Consider the following 21435-nt stretch of genomic DNA (forward strand, 5'->3'; position numbering starts at 1 on the left):
AAATCATAAATATTTGCTTCTCTCTCAGTAGGGACTGCCATAATGTTCACTATTTAAAATAATAATAATAATGCTTTGTGAGATACTCGACTGGCAATTTTTTTAACTCCTTCTTAGAAGAAACCAAATCCAAATTGAAAAAGAAAGTACAACACAAAACAGCATAGCTACTACATATCTCTGAAATCTTTAACAGAAATGTTTTCAGTTTGAATGAGATAATTTTGAAGGCTTTGACTGGCTGTTAAGTGTTTCCTGATGTCATTTTTTCTTTTTAATTGTATTTCTCTTGTTGAAATTCTATGCAATTTCAAGATTTGAGTGCAATGTAAAGTACTCTCAGATTTACTTATGCTCAAAGGTGCACTTCCTCCCTGTGCCGAAGACCTACCCAAAGTTCATGCACCCACTCAAATCCCACTTAAGCCATAGGAAAGTGAGATTTAAGCAGTACATGAGCTTTTGTGCAGGATCCCTCTGTGCAGAGATGAATTTCACCCATGGTGCTCAATCCCACTCCCCATGCAGACGCTTGCAGAAAATCCCACTGACAATAATGGAATCAAAGTGGAGTCCAAAATTCCCATTGAAATTAGTGAGTGTAGAAATAGGGCCCCAAACTATCAAAAAAAATTATGCTTTATTCCCTTTAAATATAGCTGGCTCATGAATTTTCAAGGAGTTTTAATTGTGTGGAAAATTTGAAGAGACATTAAAAAGTCATTTTTGAGCTAAAAGGAGACAGAAATAAAAGTCCAAATTAAGGCAATTTTTAATTAGTTATAACTGAAAAAAAGGCGTGGTGTATGTTCTTCAACTTTGCAAAAACATTCTCCTCTGCTTTCAGAGTCAATCAGGGAATTCTGGGGCAAAACCACTTTTGCAGGCCAAGGTTGCAGTCTATTAAGACTTCGTAATGGCAGCTGGTTGAAAACTTAACTATTAGTAAGCTGCCTGTTCATAAAAAACTTGTGATTGCTTAGAGGGGAAAAAGATGAGGGATGGAAATTAAGAAGTGTTATCTAGAATATTCTGAAAACAGGGAAATGTTTAATTCATTTCAGATAAAAAGTACGTGTGTTGCCTTGACAATATAGATTCCAAGGTCAGAAGGCACCATTGTGATCATGTAGTCTGACCTCCTGTATAACACAGCCCATTGAATTTCCCCAAAATAGTTCTTAGAGCATATGTTTCAGAAAAACATCCAATCTTGATTAAAAAAATGTTAGTGAGGAAGAATCCATTATGACCTTTGATTAATTGTTCCAACGGTTAATGACCATTGTTAAAAATTTACACTTTATTTCCAGTCTGAACTTGTCTAGCTTCAACTTCCAGCCCTTGGATAATGTTATATCTTTCTCTGTTAGGTTGAAGAGCCCACTATTAAATATATGCTCCTCATGCAGATGTCGAACAGAGGTGTCACTAGAATAATGTAACTGTTTAAGGCCAATGTTGCCTTTTATCTTCATAACCTTTTAAAACTGCTTTATTTTAATCTTTTGATCTTTTAGGGACAACTTGTGTGCTTAGATATCACATGTGTAACTTTCACTGATGTCCTTTAGACTGCAATTTGCATGTCACAGAGGAGAATCTGGCCCTTAATGTTCCATTGTTCTCAGGGATTCTCATTATTGTGGGTTTAATATATGGTACGATAATGAGAGATCCATAATATCTATCATCCTGCTTTGCATTCTACAGCTGTCAGTTGTGAGGAGCCTGTTGGAAGGCAGCATGTAAAAAGCCCCAAATGGCTTCATGGTATACCTCTACTAGCCAAGAAAAGAACATGAGGCAGTGGGAACACCTAGTGAGCTTTCAGAGATGGCTAAGTGTGTTCATTCTGGTATGGCCTTGTAACAAGCTCTCTAGAGGCCTCGCAGTGCACCCTGTTGGTATCCAAAAATGATTGTGTAATGATAGATATGAAACCCAGAATGCATACAACAGTGCCACAGGGTCACTGGCCCCTTTAAGAGGGAGCAGGGTCCAGTGCACCTGGGACTCATCAGCTGCTTCCCAACTGGACTTAAGAGTAGGCATCTGTGCCATATAAATGGACAAAGGCTGAAAGAGTGGGGAATCAGGAGGAAAGGGGCAGGTGAGAGCTGGCTGGGAGAGACAGAAAAGAGCAAGTGAGAGCTTCCTGAGGAGGGAAGGACAGAAACAGGAGCAGCAGAGGACAGCTGACACAGAGCACCACTGGGAAGAACAAAAAGTGAAGGAGGTTACTGGTGAGGACTGGTCAGAGTTGGGGAGTCCCTGCTGAGTTACAGCCAGGCTTACACAGAGGCCCCTAGGAACAAGGGGAAGAACCAGCCTGATTCAGAGAAGCTGAGCCCAGAACAAGAGGGTTAATGGTAGAGGCTGAATCTCACAGACAGTGAGGCCTGAGTGAGTGGAACACTGTGGGAAGCCCTTATGCAGCAGGCCTAAATGGAGGTCTGTGAGAAGCTGAGCCCAGGAGCAAGGGGTTGGTCTTGGAGGGAAGTTCCCTGAACAGGGGCAGGACTCACAGAGAGGGAGCCTTCTCACAGGAGATATGACTTGGGGCTACTGCAGAAGTGGCATGGGAGAGAAGCAAATCTGGGAAATCACAGGTGGATGGCTTAGAGCAGGGGTTCTCAACCTTTTTCTTTCTGAGCACACACCACACACACACACACACACCATGCTATAAAAACTCTACACCCCACCTATGCCACAACTATTTTTCTGCACATAAAATCTAGGGCCAGCATTAGAGGGTAGCAAGCAAGGCGACTGGGGCCCTCACAAAGCTAAGTTGCTCAGGCTTCGGGTGTCAGGGTTCAGGATCCTGGGCTTCAGCCCTCTGTCACAGAGCTTTGCCTTTCTGCCCTGGGCCTCAGTGAGTCTAAGGCCAGCCTTGCTTGGCAGACCCCCTGAAACCTGCTCGTATTGCCCCAGAGGACCCCTGAGCCCTGGCTGAGAACTGTTGGCTGAGAAGGTGGAGCCCTGGAATGAGAATAAGAGAATAGATTGGAGATGGACTCTTGGGAAGGAGAGTTGGAAATGGCATCCAGGGAGGTGGCATGGAAAATTGCTGTGAACCTGAAACACATTACTATATACACCCAAGTGCAGTATAATATGGTGCAGCCCATTGGTCTTAGATGACTGAAAGCTTGATCGTGCACTTCAATACACTAACTCATAGCTATTACATTGACTTACCTGCATATGTGTGTGTCAAAGAACAGTAACTAATTTTACAAGATAATTCATGATGATGCTTGCCTTCAGAATGAAAAGAAGCTGAGCCTGTAGAGGGAGACAAAATATGAAATACTGGATTATTAGCATTATTCTGATACTGTACTGTTTACATGTGATCACTGATTTCCTTAGTGCCTATGAGTATTGTGCAAAGTAGCATACAAATCTTGTTTCCAAAGCAATTATTATGTTTACATTGTCTCAACTAGATGTTACATGATATTTTTAAAAGGATGTGTTTATTTCCCAATATACTATTTTTGTTACATTCTTAAAATGTAAATATAACCCTTGGCCTGAAAAGTGAAGGCACTTTAACCAAAGACTGCATTTGGCAAATGCATCCCATACTAATTTAAGTCCAAAATAACAAGAGGCTGCACCTTTGAATTGCACAAACTGCTAAATGATGATGTCACCTCACCTGTGTAATGATTTACAGATGTTCACTGAGCTTGCAAATGCTTCCAGAGACAGAAGGTGGGCCCAAAACCCAAGATACACAGGAAATACTAAACATAAGAAAATAATGCCAGACTTCCACAACTCTTAGATGATGTTTTTAACTCTACACCCTCCCATTTAGAGGAATAATAGCTTTGATGTTAGTGGTGATTTATAATTTCAGCACAGCAGCTAATGCAAACCACCTTCACTGAGAAGATTGAAAGCGAAAGAGTGCACGTGGGAGAGAACAAGGGGATGTGGGATGTGGGAGAGCACAAAGGGATGTTTGCTGTTACTGTACTGAATTTAAAATATATTGTATTTGGATATGCCTAAATAAACACTTTGTTATTTAGTGTTATTTATGTTATTTAAATAACATAGTAACCTGCATTAAACAGTTCCGTATTGATATGTACTAAAGAGATTTGTATCATTTTTGACAGGATTGGGAATCTGGCTCTGCAAGTGGAGCAGACATTGTTTCAATAAGTCACTCCCAAACACACTTGCCTCCTGATGTACATGCTGCTGACCTAACATCTCCATGTCCAATGGCTGGCTCTGGAGCTAAACCCAAGGCTGGGGTGAGTTTAGAGCAATGTTAATCTTATCATATGTCCTCATTATTGGACAGAACTGATAGAGTTGATGTGCCACATTCTATACAGGCTGTAGAGCAATATACAGTCCCTAAGCAATGTATTGAAAGCTTTGAAATTGTCATAGGTTTCCCTTGGCATGTTTCCTAAAATGCAGGATGCATCTCAAAATGCATGTTGTGGCATAGAATTCTTAGATGAACTAGAGGTTTGGTATTTAATCTAGGACTATGTGCTGATAATTGTTTGGCTTTCATGTAAAAAGACAAACCATAATGGGGACACAGTGTTTGACTTTGGACGATAAGGTTTACAGCAGCCATAAGGAATATCTTTCTGTGGGATTCAGATTCCGATAGCATACGTTTACACAGTGCTTGTAGAAGATCAAGATAGACAAGGTAGCTCACTAATTTGGGTGGCTGTCGTCACAGGTCATAACACTATGAGGTGATGTAACATACCTCGTGGCAACAGGATGTCAGCAAGGAGAAATAATGAAGGGGACCCACAGAGAACAAAATTATCTGAAATGATTTCATCTGTGTGTGCAGTGTGCAAAGCAATCCTTAGTGTTCCCTGCCCACATTTCTCCCTAGCTGGAGAATCTGTACTTATGCATATACACACAAGAATGGGAGAGTCTAAGGGAGTGTACTTTGGCTAGTCTCAGATACCTAATGCAATTTCCTGTAATTTAGGTGACTGGCATTTCAGAAGAGAGATTTTTTTTTTTTGCAAAATCCATGTTAAATATTATTTGCCTTTCTCCCCAAAATATGGTGAGGTCAGGTCTTCTTTCTCTCTACCCCTCAGAGTGAGGGGATCTGCTGAAGGCACAGACTTTCCTTTAGATGACAACAGATGGATAAGGGCCTCAGAGTTGGGATCCATCTTTTCACGTTCAGGTGCTGTTGCAGTTTCACTCATCAGAAAGCCTATGTACCCCAGAAACTCCCAAGCAAGGCACCAGCTCCTTCTGCTCTTCTCACTTCTTCAGTTTCTTCTGCTGGGTAAATCCTCACTTCATGAACCAGAGAAGTCTAGGCTTCTCTAAACTCTGTCAGGGCTGGCACAGAACCAACCAGAGAATCTGGGCACCTTCACCAACTCTGTGGTAGACCCTTCCACTTCTCCCCACTGCTACACCCAAAGGTAATTGGGCTGGTGGAGAGCTTGGGCCAAAACCTAGAAACAAAAAGTGCGCCTGGTCCAAAACAGCAAACTTGTATACTTATTTTTACGCATATCAATATGTACTGCACTGTAACAGCAAGCTAACTAATGGCTCTTTATTGCTGCAGTTATGAAGGTTCCAATAAACATTTATGTGGATTTAGGATTCTGTGCTTGTGTAAAAATAAATTCCCATGTAATTAATCATTTGAACCAGTGCATAGCTATAGCAAATAGAGGGCTCTGCACTTTGTCAATAATTGCATAAAGCACAACACAAGCACTTGAGCACAGTAAAGTTGTTGGGGGATGCAGTCTGAATGTCCCATTTCACCATTCCCCTGTTGAGAAGAGCAAGCATCAAAGACTCTCAAAGGTAATAAACAATTTTTTTCATTTAGATTTCACTACTAATATTTAGGGGTCTTTGAAAAGCTAGCTTTCTGGTCAGCAGTGGTGCCATGGGATAAACATCACTGGAGCTAAGTATGGTGAAATGTTAATTCCCCATTTAAAAGCTTTTATTCTTTGATGACTTTGGCTCTGAGTTAATGCTGGACATATCTAAGTAGTTCTTTTTCTGTGATGTCCGTTTTTAATGTGTACTTTTTGCAATGATTCTGTTTTTTCTTTTGCTATGGAATATTTTTAAATATTTTAACACAGTGCATGTAGAGATGTATACTTCATATACATTTACAGAGTTGCAGCAGTTACTCCATATGTAAGATTAATTATAAGTTTCCATTTTATTCAACTCAATTTTCAAAATCTCCCCTAAGTTTCCCTAAATGAAATCCCTCTTCCTGAAACTTTTCATGCTGCATCTCATTCCAGGGTTGAGGGTTTTTTCCTGAAAAGATTAGAAAATATGATCACACCATGAGCTGTCAGATACTATGGTGATAGATTAGATAAATAAACAATGGATCCAGTCCCCGGTTATTTTCTCCTACCCCTCAGAAGGAGTACAACCCCCAATACTGCCAACTTCTACCAGGTATGCTCTATCACTGTGGGTCTTGTACTTTCAGGATGTGCTAGCTGGGCACTCTAGCAGCCAATTGCACTCAGTGCATACCATTGCACCAGCTGTCAGCTCATTGAGAGATTTGCCCCTCATCCTGCAGCCACTGGTTCTTAAAATCTGCTTTCTTTGAATCCCTTTGGGGAGGTGGGCGGGGGGAAATCCACCACCTCTCATCCCCACAAAGCTTTAGCCCCAGTGTTAGTCTAACATCTAAACCACCCCTGACAGGGATATCCACCATTAGATGCTGTTAGCAAGATGCTTAGCTGGCATGCCCCACCCCATACTGCACAGAAAGCAGTTAGAGCCAAGTGTACATGACTCAAAGGAACAATTTGGCATTGGTGTGTAACAAATGTGTCCAACACCAGCTGGTTCAACCTTCCCAGAATAGTCACCAGGGATGTCTATGTGCAGATGGTCTCCCCTGTGAAATCACTGGTGAAATCGCTCGTGCTGGCTGTTCTATCTATGGAAGTGAATGTTGTAATAGTTTGTTTTGTTATGGTAGCTGGCTGAGAATAGCTTTATTTTATATCTTATTTCCTGCTGTGGAAACTTAGTGAACTCTTTTTAATGGGGGCTATTTAAAAGGATTTATTTCCTTCTGGAGTAGTACTATTATAATGCCTTAAGAATTGCAGGTGTTTATTTTTAGTAGGTACTGCTATTTACCAACAGTGTGTAAACAACGAAGCATGGCTACAGTTAGTTACTGAAAGGAATGGCTAAAAATAGCAGATATATTTTATGTTTTAGAAACTGAATATAAAATGTACCTAAACATTTAACTCTATTAAGGTCTTGCTATGTCTCTAAAATGAGGAATATTTAACTATATTTATTAACATTTAACATTTAAATGTTATATTTAACATTTAACTATAATATATATTAGAAGCATATAAAACAACTAAAAATATTAGAACTAGGAATTTGGGTGTTGATCAACCACATTGGATTATATGGTCACTCTTTGATAAGAGACAAATCCTGCTCTTAGATGCATTCAAGGAACTGACCTCACCAAGGACAGCCTTTGTATTCAGAGCAATGCATCAAAGGGAGAATAAGGCAAGGAAGGATGATACAATGGCACTTCATACTGCCTGTTTTACTCACAAATATTCCCATTAATTACATGCAGACTATGGATGGCTGTAAATTTTCCACTGGAATGAAATTTCAATGAGAAACAGAAAAAAGTTGTTTAAAATATTCCTGGAAAAATGTCCAACTAGTCCTAAATAGGATTACTTTCATCAGTAAAGCAAGCAGAATTAGGCCTTCTATGGACTCAGTCTCCAAATGATTGTTTTCCAGAGCTGCAATAATCACTAATTTATAGTACATTCATTTTTCAAAGTAACTTCAACCACTCAACCTTGCCTTTAACAATGAAATGACCCAGTGCAGTCTTTGCAACCAGTACCACAATGAGATACTTTCAAGGCTGAATCCCCACTCTGGCACTTTGAGTGCAGAAGGTGAAGGCACACAAGGATTTTAAAAATTAATACTTTGACTCCAAGCTTGTATTACACTCCCAAGGTTACAGCTTTTCTCTGACCTTGGTTTGGTAAACGCTGCCACCACCCAAATGCAAAAATCCCCCTTGAACCCAGGAAAGAGCACTTGGGAATTCCTCCCTGTGGGGTATCCTCAAGCTCTTTCACCTCCACCCACTCCCCTCTGGGGAAGAGCTGAGAAAGAAAACAAAGGAAATTACCTGTTGCCACCAGCTAATTAAACAACATGTGCACAAACCTCTCAGGACACCAAAAATCCAATCCTGTTCTTAAAGGTAAATTTTATTAAAAACAAAAAGATAGAAATTACATCTGTAACTTAGGCTTTTGCTAGATCTTTAAAAGAACAATTCCAAAAATCAAACACCCAAAATAGCTTTCTTGGGGGTTCAGCTTAAAGATTACAAGCAAACAAAAGCATCAGGGGTTAGCACAGAGGAGTCCAGAAGCCAATAAGAAATAACCCTAATTGTGTCTTTTTAGACATTCCCTAATTTTACTTACAGATCTGAGGTTTCAGATAAGTAGGTTCGAGGTATGAATTGATAATTTATAATCATACCTGGCTTAAAGTTGCTTACAGCATTGCTGCTCAGTGTCCCTGCAGCCCAAAGAGAACAACAGACAAAGGCAAAGTTTCTTTCCCCATTTTAAAAAGTTCTAGCCTCCCCATTGGCTCTTTGGTCTGGTGCCCACTTCCTTTTCTTTACCTGGGGGACTTTTAACCCTTTACATGTAAAGCAAGCAAAGAACAGCTACAAAAGAGGGATTTTACACCTAACTGGCTGGTTGGGTGTCCCTAAAAGGGAGCTACCCCTGCTTCATTTATCACAAATACATACAGACTTCAGGAGGGCTCCCACTAGGCACAGGGGTCTACTGCACAGATCTCCTAGCAGAATCAGAGCCTAAGCCTATGTTATCCAGATGAAGTATTTACAAATTCTTCATTAATCTACATAATAAGATATCAGAAATGTCACTCTAAAACCTAAAATGTCCGAGTCAGTGTGTGGTGATGGAAGCAGCGAGGAGAGCTCTTTTTGTTCAGAATATCACCAAGCTGAATCATCGGTGGGTTTTGCAGTCTTACTCATCATTTTTTAAGTTCTCAGCCATTTTGACTTTACAAATTATATCCGTGCTGTGTATAGTTAAAGTAAGAGATGTATCTATGCTATGCCTGAAGTCCTAGACCATTGTGATATCAGAAGTAACTCAATCATCACCCTGTTTACAAGATGCAATTTCATTGTATGAGGGAGATTGCACAGATGGTGGATTACTTGGCCTAACTGTCAAACCCATATATCCAAATGCCACTTGCACAAATGAACACATCTCCCAGCACAACCCCACATAGACACAAATCAACACAACCACCCATATAACACAAACAGCAATAACCCCAAACACACAGAGCCCCTTATCACAGCACACACCTGTCATTTGCCATCTGCACAACTCCACACAACTCTCTCAACACAACCCGTACAACAAATCAACACAACTATCATAGAATCATAGAACTGTAGTGTTGGAAGGGACTTCAAGAGGTCATCTAGTCCAGCCCCATGTGCTGAGGCAGGACAAAGTAAACTTAGACCATCCCTGACTGGTGTTTGTCTAAGTTGTTCTTAAAAATCTACGACAAGGATTCCACAACCTCCCTTGGAAGCCCAGTCCAGTGTTTACTATCCTTATAGTTGGAAATATTTTCTCCTAACCTAAATCTCTCTTGCTGCAGACTAAGCCTTTACTACATATTCTGCAGTCAGTGGGCATGGAGAACAATTGATCACCATACTTTTTATAACCACCTTTAATATATTTGACTGTGATCTGGTCCCACCCCCCTCAGTCTTTTTACCACCAAGACTAAACATGCCCAGGTTTTTTTTTTCCAACCTTTCATCATTTATATTGCTCTCCTCTGAACTGTTTCCAATTTGTCTACATGTTTTCTAAAATGTCGCACCGAGACCTGGATATGATACTGCAGCTGAGGCCTCACCAATGCTGAAGTGCAGCAGCACAATTGCCTCTCATGTCTTACATATGACACTCCTGTTAATACACCCAAGAATAGTAGGTTTTTTTGCAACTGTGTCATATTGTTAACTCATATTCAGTTTGTGATCCACTATAACCCCCCAGATCCTTTTCAGCAGTACTACTATCTACCCAATTATTCTCCATTTTTTATTTGTGGGTTTGATTTTTTCCCCCCTTCCTAAATGTAGTAGTACTTTGCACTTGTCTTTACTGAATTTCATCTTCTTGATTTCAGACCCATTCTCCAAAACGTCAAGATCATTTTGAATTCTAATGCTTTCCTTAAAAGTGCTTGAAACTCCTCCCATTTTGCTGTCATCCACAAATTTTATAAGGATACTCTCTACTCCATTGTCCAAGTCATTCATGAAAACGTTGAATAGTACTAGACCCCTGTGGGACCACACTAGATACATCTTCCCAGTTTGGGAGCAAATTGATAACTACTCTTTGAATACAGTCTTTCAACCAGTAATGCATCCATCTCCTAGTAATTTCATCTAGACCACATTTCCTTAGTTTGCTTATGTGAATGTCATGTGGGGACTGTGTCAAAAGCCCTACTAAAATCAAGACCCCACTAGTCCCTTGTGACCAAGCACTAAGTGACCAGAGTGCTGGCTCAAGCTCTATCTCTATTAGCGCCAATTAGGATCCCCAGAGAAGGCCTGATTGTTCAGAGCTGTGCCTGATTACTAGGCCAGACTGGTTAGGAGGTTAAAGAGCTAATTAGTCCATAACAGGAAAGTGGCTTAAAAAGAACACAGGAAGGAAGTTCTCAAGAAGGAATGAGGGAGAGACAGAAAAAAGGAGGAGGAGAGCAACTTGAAGAGCCTGAGAAGGTGAGTTGTCTGAATAGAAACACCTCAGTCCCCTGCTCAGAAGAAAGCTGGTGCACAGTACAAAGGAGGAGATGCATTGATTCGTATAGGTGGATGGTCTGAGACAGTGTAAATAAAGTACACGCTGGTGTTTACTAGCAAGAAGGTCTCAGAGCAGTTTGTATTTGTGGAAGCGGTGGGCTACAGTCGGCATGCCCTGTCATACCCTCAAACATCACTCTGAAGTTTAGAATGTCTCTTGAGTCAGAATGGAACAGTTGAACTGCAACAAGCATGGTTGAGAGTTCTTTTTGTTTAGAATACCACCAAGTTCAGTCATCACAGGGCTTCATGATCTGTCACCATCCAATGTAAGTTCTAAGCCATTTTTGGCTTGTTTACACACATGACTCTGCAAATTACAGCCACGTGACAGCACTGGCTTTCAACTACTAGTAAGCATTAAAATTCATAAAACAGATAATGAGAGCTCAAAAACCTATTCAATGAGACATTTTTGTAAATGAACATTTAAACATTCATGAATTTTAATTCAAGAACTGTCAAGAAATGTATGCTTCTTCCATGAAAAATAGGTATCCAAGATATATGTATCTTGTAAGACCAGACTTCACTGTTACGCTGCTTGTCACTGTTGCCTTGTACATCAAGAAATAGTTTAAATGATTCTGCTAAATCCAAGGAAGTCCAATCCTTTCCCAACCAGGGAATTCTTTGGACTTGATAAACAGCTTTCTGTTGTGCTATCAGTTCTCAGTAGTTTAGGACCAAATTTCCAGGTGCATTTAAGCATCAAACAACTGTGTTAGAAGTCACTGTGTCTTTGTTTTTATTTTGCCTTTTTACGATCTTGATTAATACTTTTTAGTAAAAAAGATTGTCAAGAACAATAGAAAGACGTATATATATTTCATAGTATTACTAATTTTCATAGCAGTTGAACAGCTCACTGGACCATGGCCCTTCTAGTGTCCCCATGTTCAAGGGTCAAAAATTCACAAGGGGAGTCATTGAGAGAGAAATAGTTTTGAAAAAGTGAAATGTCAGGAGTGCACAATCACACAAAACACGTGTGACAAGTCTCCAGGCAAATCGCTGATTGTGAGCTGTGCCTGCAGGATTTGTGTCACTCTGAAATCACACTATTATTCATTTCAAATCTGACACTACCAGGGTGGTGAGCATGGTATAAATGCTGTAATAAATAGTAACTGTATTAAAATGCATTCCAATATATTTTTTTCTATTTTTATGCTGATACATTGGGTAAATTCCTGAAGTTTTATTTAGCTTTTATTCAGTACTCACTCAGACAGAATTCTCATGGACTAAATAAGCTGGATGATGGGGAGAGAAATGTTTATTATCTTGCTAGTTAGTTGACTGAAAAGTATGGTCCCTTTAATAATTGAATGAGAGTTTTGACTGATTAGAAGTGGGTAGGGACTTCAGGATTTGGCCCAGGAGGACTGGAATAATCATTTCTACCATCTTTCATTTCCACACAAGAATATCTTAGTGGGGGAAGACAATTCCATATCAGCTGTCCAGTTGCAATACATCAGTCACCTACCATATGCATTTACTATGTCATAATAACTGTCAATCATGTAGTAGTGAACTACTGCGATCAATTATGTGCTTCTTATATGTATCTCTCCTGAAACCCTTTCCTTTGATGTTTTTTTTACCTTAGTCCCCAGAAGGAATTTGTGCACTATATGTTTGAATATAACTTCCTGTATTAATTCATCAGGATTTCTAAATGTAATTTTTTAAAGCTGAAGGGAAATGAATGCTCCTAATACTCTGCTGCCTTAATGCTGTGTAATCAGCTGCTTTCTGAAGTATGCAATTCAAAACAAATCTATGAAATCCCCAAATATATGGTAGCTGAGCTCATTTTAATGCAAGAGAAAAATAAAGTGCTGCTGAGATTAGGACCAAAAACCCCCAAACCAAATTTGACATCTGAGACTTCTACACTGCTTAGGAATAATACATGACTCAGAAGCTTTCAGCTACTGGGAAACAGAAGCTTGTATTTGTGAAAACCAACATGGCAATAGAATGTTTGCTATAAAATATAGGTCCTATATAGCCTATAGGATACACAGACCAATATTTTACAAAATGAATGCCTAAAGTTAGGTTTTTAGGACTGTATTTTGATGCCAAATAAGTAGCCTGGTATTCAAAGTGAGTATGCAAAAGCTCCTGTTCCCTTTCAGACACCCAGTCTTACCTGAGATGGATGTGTGTTTATAAATATATGGATGTTTATCTGTTTTCCATTTTTCTTTCAAACTATTTTATGACTTGTGTATATGCAAATTTTAAATGTTTTCTTGTTCGTATCACAAATGTTTAGTGATCCACAGAAACAGTAAATAGAGCTGATAACTTAAAACTGTCTTCCAATAGGATATCAGTTTGGTAGTGATGAAAATTATTTTATAAAAATGAGAGCTTTAAGACTTTAGTAGTAACAACTGAATTTCAATCATACTTTTTAGTCTGGTAATGTGTTCAGTTCATTTGTACACTGAATGCTGCCATCTACTGCTTAAATCATGAAAGCCATTGACGCTAGTAAGAGGGCATCTGAAGAAAAATAAATTCACTTTGCATTTTCAGAAGTTTATACTGAGCACACCATTCTAAAGTCAGATTTATAGCATTGTATTGTGATTGTAGTCCTGCTTGTCTTACTCACAAATATTTCCATTAATTACATGCAGATTATGGATGGCTGTAAATTTTCCACTGGAATGAAATTTCAATGAGAAACAGAAAAAAGTTGTTTAAAATATTCCTGGAAAAATGTCCAACTAGTCCTAAATAGGATTACTTTCATCAGTAAAGCAAGCAGAATTAGGCCGTCTATGGACTCAATCTCCAAATGATCCTAAACTGAATACCAGGAGCTGAACATTGTGCACATGGAATTCAGAGTTGGCATTTTTTTGTTCAAATCAGACATTTTATTTGTACAGTAATTAATTCCATTGCCACATTACAGAAATCATATTTCTGACTCCAGAGAATGAATGTTCTCATGTCTCTGTGCAATATGAAGGGCTTGATTGACACATTGCTCGTGTAGTTTCACAGTAGTAATCACTGAACTTTGTGTTTTTCATCTCCCAAACCATTTATGCTGGTTTGCAGATGAATTTCAAAATGATACCAATCAGTTCAAACAAAATAAACCAACGCCAAAATGTTCAGATTTCAGGGTACCTAATGGTAAGCACTTAAATTAGGGATAAATATAGATTTAGGTGCATCTCATCTGCCGTAAGCAGGGTTGTCTGGCTCCAAGAGAGGAAACAAGATTTGCCCCCAGCTATAATTTGACATGTTTATTTGTTACAGATGGACAAAAGTGGGAGGGAGGAGATGATTGGGTATTGCAAAATCTCATTAGTAAAGTTTGCTTTTGCAAAATCAAAGCAAGAGGTAGTTTGCATGTTGCACTCTATTCAGATCTCTGGTGTTTAGGGATGGGAAGCTAGACTCTTTTGCCTCATAACTACAATTCAGATTAATGTGGAAGTTTATATTAATGTTTATGGTGTTCAGGTACCGCAGTAATGGGTGTATTAGAAATAGAATGAGAGAGATTGGTTTGTCTTTTCTACAAAGAGAGCATACTTATATATGTTAGTCTACAAGCTACTTTTTGGATATTGCTACATCCTATCAGGTTGGAAACAGAATTCAAAAAACTTTAGGCCAGATTCACTCCTATGGATGCAATGGGGTTCCAATTTGCATCCTACTGCACCAGAAGGGAATTATTTTTGCCACCTGCTTGAACTGGAGGAGGGCAACTGGGCTTCATAGAGAGAAGCATCTTTTCACTCTCCTGGCCGTGCCCTCTGCTGTGCCATCCACACCCACATATGGGACTGCACCAGCCAGTTTAATGGCCTCTAGCAAAGCAGAGGTAGCAGATGGTTTGTACTGTTGCTTTTCCACTCCAGGGAGACTTGGTATTGGGTGAATTAATCTCCTCACAAATCATCTTCATATTTATTGGTCTGGTCTTATGTCTTGATTTGACAAATATAAACCCTAGAATCAGTGATCTCCTTAGAACAACATGAAATTAAATTCACCCAACATTCTGCTATACAGCATGCATTAAAAATAATTCAGGCTGATTTATTTCACTTAAAACCAGAAAATCCACTGTATTGTTCAATGATTGATAGCAGATGCAGAGGAATTGTCTTCCAGGGTCCCTATAGTATATATCACCTGTATACAAATTTAACTTCAATTCCATAACTTTCCTCAGTCTGCCGTTTTCTCTTATAGCCCCAGCCTGCAAATAGTTAACTAGGTTTTCTCAAATTTGCAGGATCAAGGCCTTACATAACTACCAAGAAACTCAGTCGGCATAAATAGTAATGGGGACACAGGATGTTCCTACCTGGTGTCAAATTGCACTGGGGAAAAATATTCTGTATCATATGATTATACCTGAACTATCAAACACATTCACCCACAACAGTATTCCTGATAGGTAAACCTAGCCTTGAAGCTCAATAACAAAATCCCAAGCTCCAGATGTCCCTGATGAGGAGAGATGGCCTATTAGTCTTCTTTAAGCTGCCTTTTCCTGCTTTAAAATTGCTCACCAACTTGCATTGCGTGAAGTTAATTTGTCTCCCTCTATCGCTTGTTTATAGGAGAGATTTTTGGAGTGGGAACCGAGACCGAGGACAGGGCTAAAGCAGTGAAATGTGAGGAATTTAAATCTCCCATTGGCGATGGTATAATATTACTTCATTTAACAACAGATTTACTTGAATGCCCATATCAATCTATGGGAACAGTACAGTGCTTGTGCACCTCTAGGTTTTGGCCATTCCTTCCTCCCAGAAATATTTTGCAGTAAGTGGAAAAATAGTCAATGATTTTTACTTATTTGCTGAATACAAATATCCTGATTGAAGCAAGACCACTTGGAGGCAGGAGGCAAAGTGTAAAAGGCATGGAAACTTTATAGAGTTATTCACATGTTGAATTTTGGTTTCAGTCTATACAATTGGAGGGGGGAGGTTTCTGTAGGTGTCTTAGTATCATGAACATTACACCAATTGGGTCTTCAGGGCTGAACTATAAGCCAACCTACATGCCCAAGAAGAAGAATAAGGGGACCTATAAAGAGCTCCTTGCTCCTATTTGTGGGCTACCCACCTGTGGAGTCACAATGTATCAGAAGAGCAGTCATCCTAGGGCCACTATACCTGCTTCCACACAAGCAGGGGGAGTGGATAGACATGGAGAGGGAAGAGCTGTAGCTGAGCTGGCAAGGTAGGGGAAGTAATCTGCCAGAGAAAGGACTGGTTCATCTTACATCCCCTGTCATTAACTACAGAAAATCTTAAAGGAGGCCATCAGAAGTTTACCAAACAAGTGTAAACCCCCAAATATATGGTATATGAAAAGATAGGTAACTCATCGTCCATTGACTAATAGGTAACAACTATACCCTTGTCATACATACAGTACAGCATTTTAGGCTTCATCTCAGGGTCGCACTATAAATGAAAGCCACATGTCCCTTGATGCCAAATGAATTTCTAGTGTCTAGAAAAATTGTTGATGAAATTGGCGCCACTTATTTATTTTGCTTTATTTTGCCTGGCATACTGTAGCTGTACTTCGATATTGTGACACCAGTCTGTTAAGCACCTTGAGTCCAAAATAAATGTGGTGTTTCCAAGCTTCTGCAGGAAAAATGAGTTGTTTGGTGGATTCGTCCTGAATCTCAAAGTTCCCAAATGAACTAGATAGAAGATGACTAACATTCACAAAACTTCAGAGAGTAGGAAGGGGCAGGGCAAAAGAGTTTGTATTATTTCTAAAGCTTCTCTGCCATTATTTCCAATGGGAAAGGAAACAAACATTCCCCTCCTAGACAACATTATTTTTCTATCTGGCATTGTAAGGGTAGATAAGTAGTTCTGGAAAAAAAAATCTCAAATATTAAGAAAATCCCAGTCGAAGTGTTAACACTTCTGTGCCTGTGGATGGCTGAGCTGTGACCAAGCAGTAAGTTCAGTTAACTATCATGGACACAAGCATCTTCTTACTGATTTTATGGTTTTTTATTATTTGTATTACAGTAGTGCCTAGGAACCAACCGAGAACAGGACTCCGTTGTGCTAGGCACTATACAAACATAGCAGTAGATAATGCTTAACTGGGGAAAAAAGTCAGCTTTGAATATTGATTTGAGGTAAACTTAAACCTAGTGTCAGGGATCCACAGCGGAACCCAAAACCAGATCATTGCCCTCAGCTGATTCAGCTAGTGAACCTGGCCTCTTGACTGGCAGGCTCATTCTTAAACCCTACAGCAGCCCTGGGTCTCTAACTGCTCAACAGTGTTCCACGCCTGCAGCTGTGTTTCTGGTCCTGCCCTTAGCTTCTTCCTTTCTCCTGCTCCTTGTTCCTGGCTCTATCCCCCAGTTTCCACTCCTGGATCCTGCCCCTGCTCTGACTGATACTCCTGCTTTGACCCTCAGCTCCTGATTCCTGGCTCTCAGCTCTGGCTTGCTCCACGGACTTGGTAACTTAGTTCCTGATTTGGGTTCTGGCCACTACACCTGCTCACCTCTCTCTGCTCCATCCACTAAGTCAGCTTCCCACCCCAACCATTAGGCAAGACAACCCATAGCCCAGTCCTTAACAGTTTGAGTAGCCCTCCAAAACTGAAGAGAAGACGACGCAGAGAAAGAGTGAGAGGGGGCAATGGGCAGAGTCACTTGTAGGGATGGATCCTGCCTATGATGGCCTTTCTATAGCTGACCTGCTGGGTGCCATACAGACTGTGCAAGGGCAGGTTGGCACTCTTTAGGCCCAGTGTGCAATTCTTCAGGACCCAGCCTCTCTGTCATTATTTCAGGTAGTAAAGGAACCAAAGATTCCCTTTCCAGACAGATTTGATGGGGATCACAGGACCTTTAATGAGTTCCTGAACCCATGCTACCATTTGTTCCAGATGAGGTCACAAATTTGTCTCATCAACAGAGCCAAGGTGGGCCTAGTCATCAATCTCCTGATTGGAGAGGTGCTAGCCTGGCCATCCCCTTGCAGGAGCAACTTAGTCCCCTCTTGGGCAAGTTAAAGAACTTTATGCAGGCCATGGCAGACATCTTCAACCACTGAAACCAGACACACTCAGAGTCAGTGCTTCAGGCCCTGATACAAGGTCACCAGATGATTGCCAGCAATGCTGCAGAACACTGTTGCCACGCAGCGGACACAGAATGGAATGGTACCACACAAGACCACCATTTCCAGCTTGGTTTGAGTGATGAATGAACTGGACCAAACAGAAATCTCAGCCAGTTTGGGTGCCCTGATCGACCTTAGCATAGGAGTGGATAGCTCAGTACGGGAGCAGCATCAGGAAAAGAAGGCAGTGCCCTGACCTTATTCAGGTTCAGTCAAACCTGCCTGAACCTAGCCCCCTGCTGAACTCCTGCAACAACTATAGCCCATGCAACTCAGCATTGTCCAGCCCCACCTTTCTGATGCCAAAATGAACCAATGTTGCCTTTTCTGGGTCGGAGTGGGTCACTATGCCTCAGGTTGCTCAGCAAAATATGGTGTTTCCCAGCCAGGAAACACCATGACCAAACCCTGAATGAGGGTACCAAATGGAGACAGAGTAACTCCCCTCATTCTAGCTTACAACCCTGGCACCACTTCACAGGCACCCTGTCAGTGTTGACTCTTCACCCTACTCACTTTCAGTTCCTGCTCTCCTTAAGACATCTGGCCACAGTGGGAGTCTGCCTGGAAGCCCTAGTGGACTTTGGAGCATCTAGTAACTTTATGGACCTATAATTTGCACAGCAACATCATATTCCAACATGGGTCAAGTCCATCTCGGACCACATTGAGATGGTTGACAGCTGCCTCCTATCTTCCAGCCCTGCTAGTGAGAAACAGCTTCTCTAGAAGTTGCCACCATCCAGGACCACCAGAAGACCTTAAAGTTTGGCCTTGTCCATTCCTCCAGCTTCCTAGTTATTTTCTGCATTACTTGGCTAATGCCAATGACCCTTACATCTGCTGGAGCTCTGGCACAATCAAGTTCACTTTCCTGCACTGTGGTGAGTCATGCCACCTCAACCTCAGTCTGCAGGGAAAAAGTTACCCCCTTCTTGTACCCATTGAAGTCTTCTGTCTAAGACAGACTAAGGCAGGGAGGTCAGAAGTGGCCTTTCTAGCACCATCCAGACTCCCTCCTACTCCCCACCCCCCACCGACTACTATGGCTATACTTGCAAAATACCAGGATCTGTCTGACGTTTTTGACAAAGGGAAGGCTGATATTTTGCCACCTCATCAGCCCTATGACTAAGCAAAGGGTTCATTCCTCTCCTCCAGTCCCCAGCCGGGGCTCCAATTTTCTTGGTCACCAAGGACAGTACCCTATCTCTGTGTATTGACTATCAAATTCTAAATAAGACAACCATCCAAAACTGGTACCCCTTACCTCTTACCAACAAACTTTTTAAAAGGCTCTGCCCCACGAAGATCTTCACCAAACTAGACCTATGTAAGGATCTAAATCTTATTCAGGTTAGGGAGGGAGACAAGTGGAAAACCATATTCTGCTCCCTCTTTGAGCATTTTGATTACACTGTGCCATTCAGATTACATAATACCCCTGCTACCTTCCAACATTTTGTAAATGACATTTTCAGGGATATGTTAGATGATCTTGTTGTCACTTATTTACATAATAGGTGACTTTTCTGTGAGAAAAAGACTCAGAATACCCATCGTGTATGCTACATTTCTAGAAAGACTATATCAGAACCACTTAGACCAGGGGTAGGCAAACTTTTTTGGCCTGAGGGCCACATCTGGTTATGGAAATTGTATGGTGGATCATGAATGCTCAGGAAATTGAGGGTTGGGGTGCAGGAGGAGGTGAGGGCTCTGGCTGTGTGTGTGGGCTCTGGAGTGGGGCCAGAAATGAGGAGTTCATGGTGTGGGAGGGGGCTTTGGGTTGGGGCAGGGTGTTGGTGTGCAGGGCAGGGAGTGAGGGTTCAGGCTGAGGATGAAGGGTTTTGGGGTGCAGGAGGGGGCTCTGGGCTGGGACCAAGGGGTTTGGAGGGCAGCAGTGGGATCAACACTGGGGCAAGGGGTTGGGGTGTGGAAAGAGGTCAGGAGTGTAGGCTCCAGGCAGCACTTACCTCAAGCAGCTCCCAGAACCAGTGGCATGTCCTTCTCCCGCTCCTATGTGGAGGTGCAGCCAGAAGGCTCTGTGTGCTGCCTCATCTGCACCCCCACAGCTCCCAGAAGCAATGGCATGTCTCCCTGCTAGCTCCTACATGGAGGTGTGGCACCAGCCAGGCAGCTCTGCATGCTGCCCCATCCTCTGTGGTTCCTGGCCAGAGGGAGCTACAGACCCACGCTTGGGGTAGAGGCAGTATGCAGAGCCCCTGGGCTTCCCCTACATGTTGGAGGGAGGACATGCTGCTGCTTCCGGGAGCTGCACGGGAGCTGCACGGAGCTGCTCAAGTCCCTGACCCTGCTCCCCAACAGGAGCTCAGGAGCCAGATTAAAAGGTCTGACAGGCTGGATACGGCCTGACAAACAGCCCATGGTCCAGACAAACAACCTTGGGAACCTGAGGAAAATGTTCATGCCCCAAACCTACTATGGGATTTCTACAAGGCCCATCTCTACAGACCCAGCCTAAGGGTACCTGGAAGGCACCCCATAAGTAGGAGGGTACTATCACGGACACACAGCTGTACCCAGACCCAGCTCATTGCTCTCAGCTGATTCAACTAATGAACCTGGTCTCCTGATTGTGCCTGCTGGAGTCTTCAGCCATTTGTAAACCCTGCAGCAGCCCTGGCTTCTCAATAGTGTTCCACGCCCCTAGCTGTGATTCTGGTCCTGCTCCTGCTCTCAGCTCTTTCCTTGTTTCTGCCTCCTGCTCCTTGTTCTGGGATACCAATTCTGGTTCCTTGTTTCCACTCCTGGCTCATGCCCCTGCTCTGAATGATACTCTGGCTCTGACCCTCAGTTCCTGATTCCTGCCTCTCAGCTCTGTCTTGCTCCTCAGACTTGGTACTTGACTTCTGACCATCACTCCATGGCCTTGTGTGTGGTGGGCACCCCATCACAAAGATAAAAATATTTTAAACACAGATTGAGATACTTCTCAGTGTCACTGAATGAATCCGAGCTGGACAGGACTGGTTAGATGAGTGCCGACTTGTGGAGGAAAAACTAGAATATTTTACAAGGAACTGAATTGATTTCTGACATCTATTAAATATAGCATTTCTTCTCACTGGAAACAAGACAGAAGTTCAGTAGATTACTTTATGCAACATTTTACTGATATATTCATGTACAAACATTTTGGTAAGGAATTATTCATTTGTACACGTATGGATCAGAGCGAATTAATCTGTGGTAGACACAAATTTGCATGTCTTCTATAGAAGTCTT

General features: G+C 41.5%; 1 protein-coding gene across 1 annotated transcript in view; it reads left to right on the forward strand.

Moving 5' to 3' along the window:
• Window positions 1-21435, forward strand: part of DLC1 (DLC1 Rho GTPase activating protein) — a 365039-nt gene that overhangs the window by 88294 nt on the left and 255310 nt on the right. The window contains exon 4 of the mRNA XM_050947317.1: window positions 4143-4283. Coding sequence (XP_050803274.1) covers window positions 4143-4283 — 141 coding nt within the window. The remainder of the gene's footprint in view (window positions 1-4142; window positions 4284-21435) is intronic.

The sequence above is a fragment of the Gopherus flavomarginatus genome, chromosome 3 (genome assembly GCF_025201925.1).
Source record: "Gopherus flavomarginatus isolate rGopFla2 chromosome 3, rGopFla2.mat.asm, whole genome shotgun sequence".
NCBI classification, from domain to species: domain Eukaryota; kingdom Metazoa; phylum Chordata; order Testudines; family Testudinidae; genus Gopherus; species Gopherus flavomarginatus.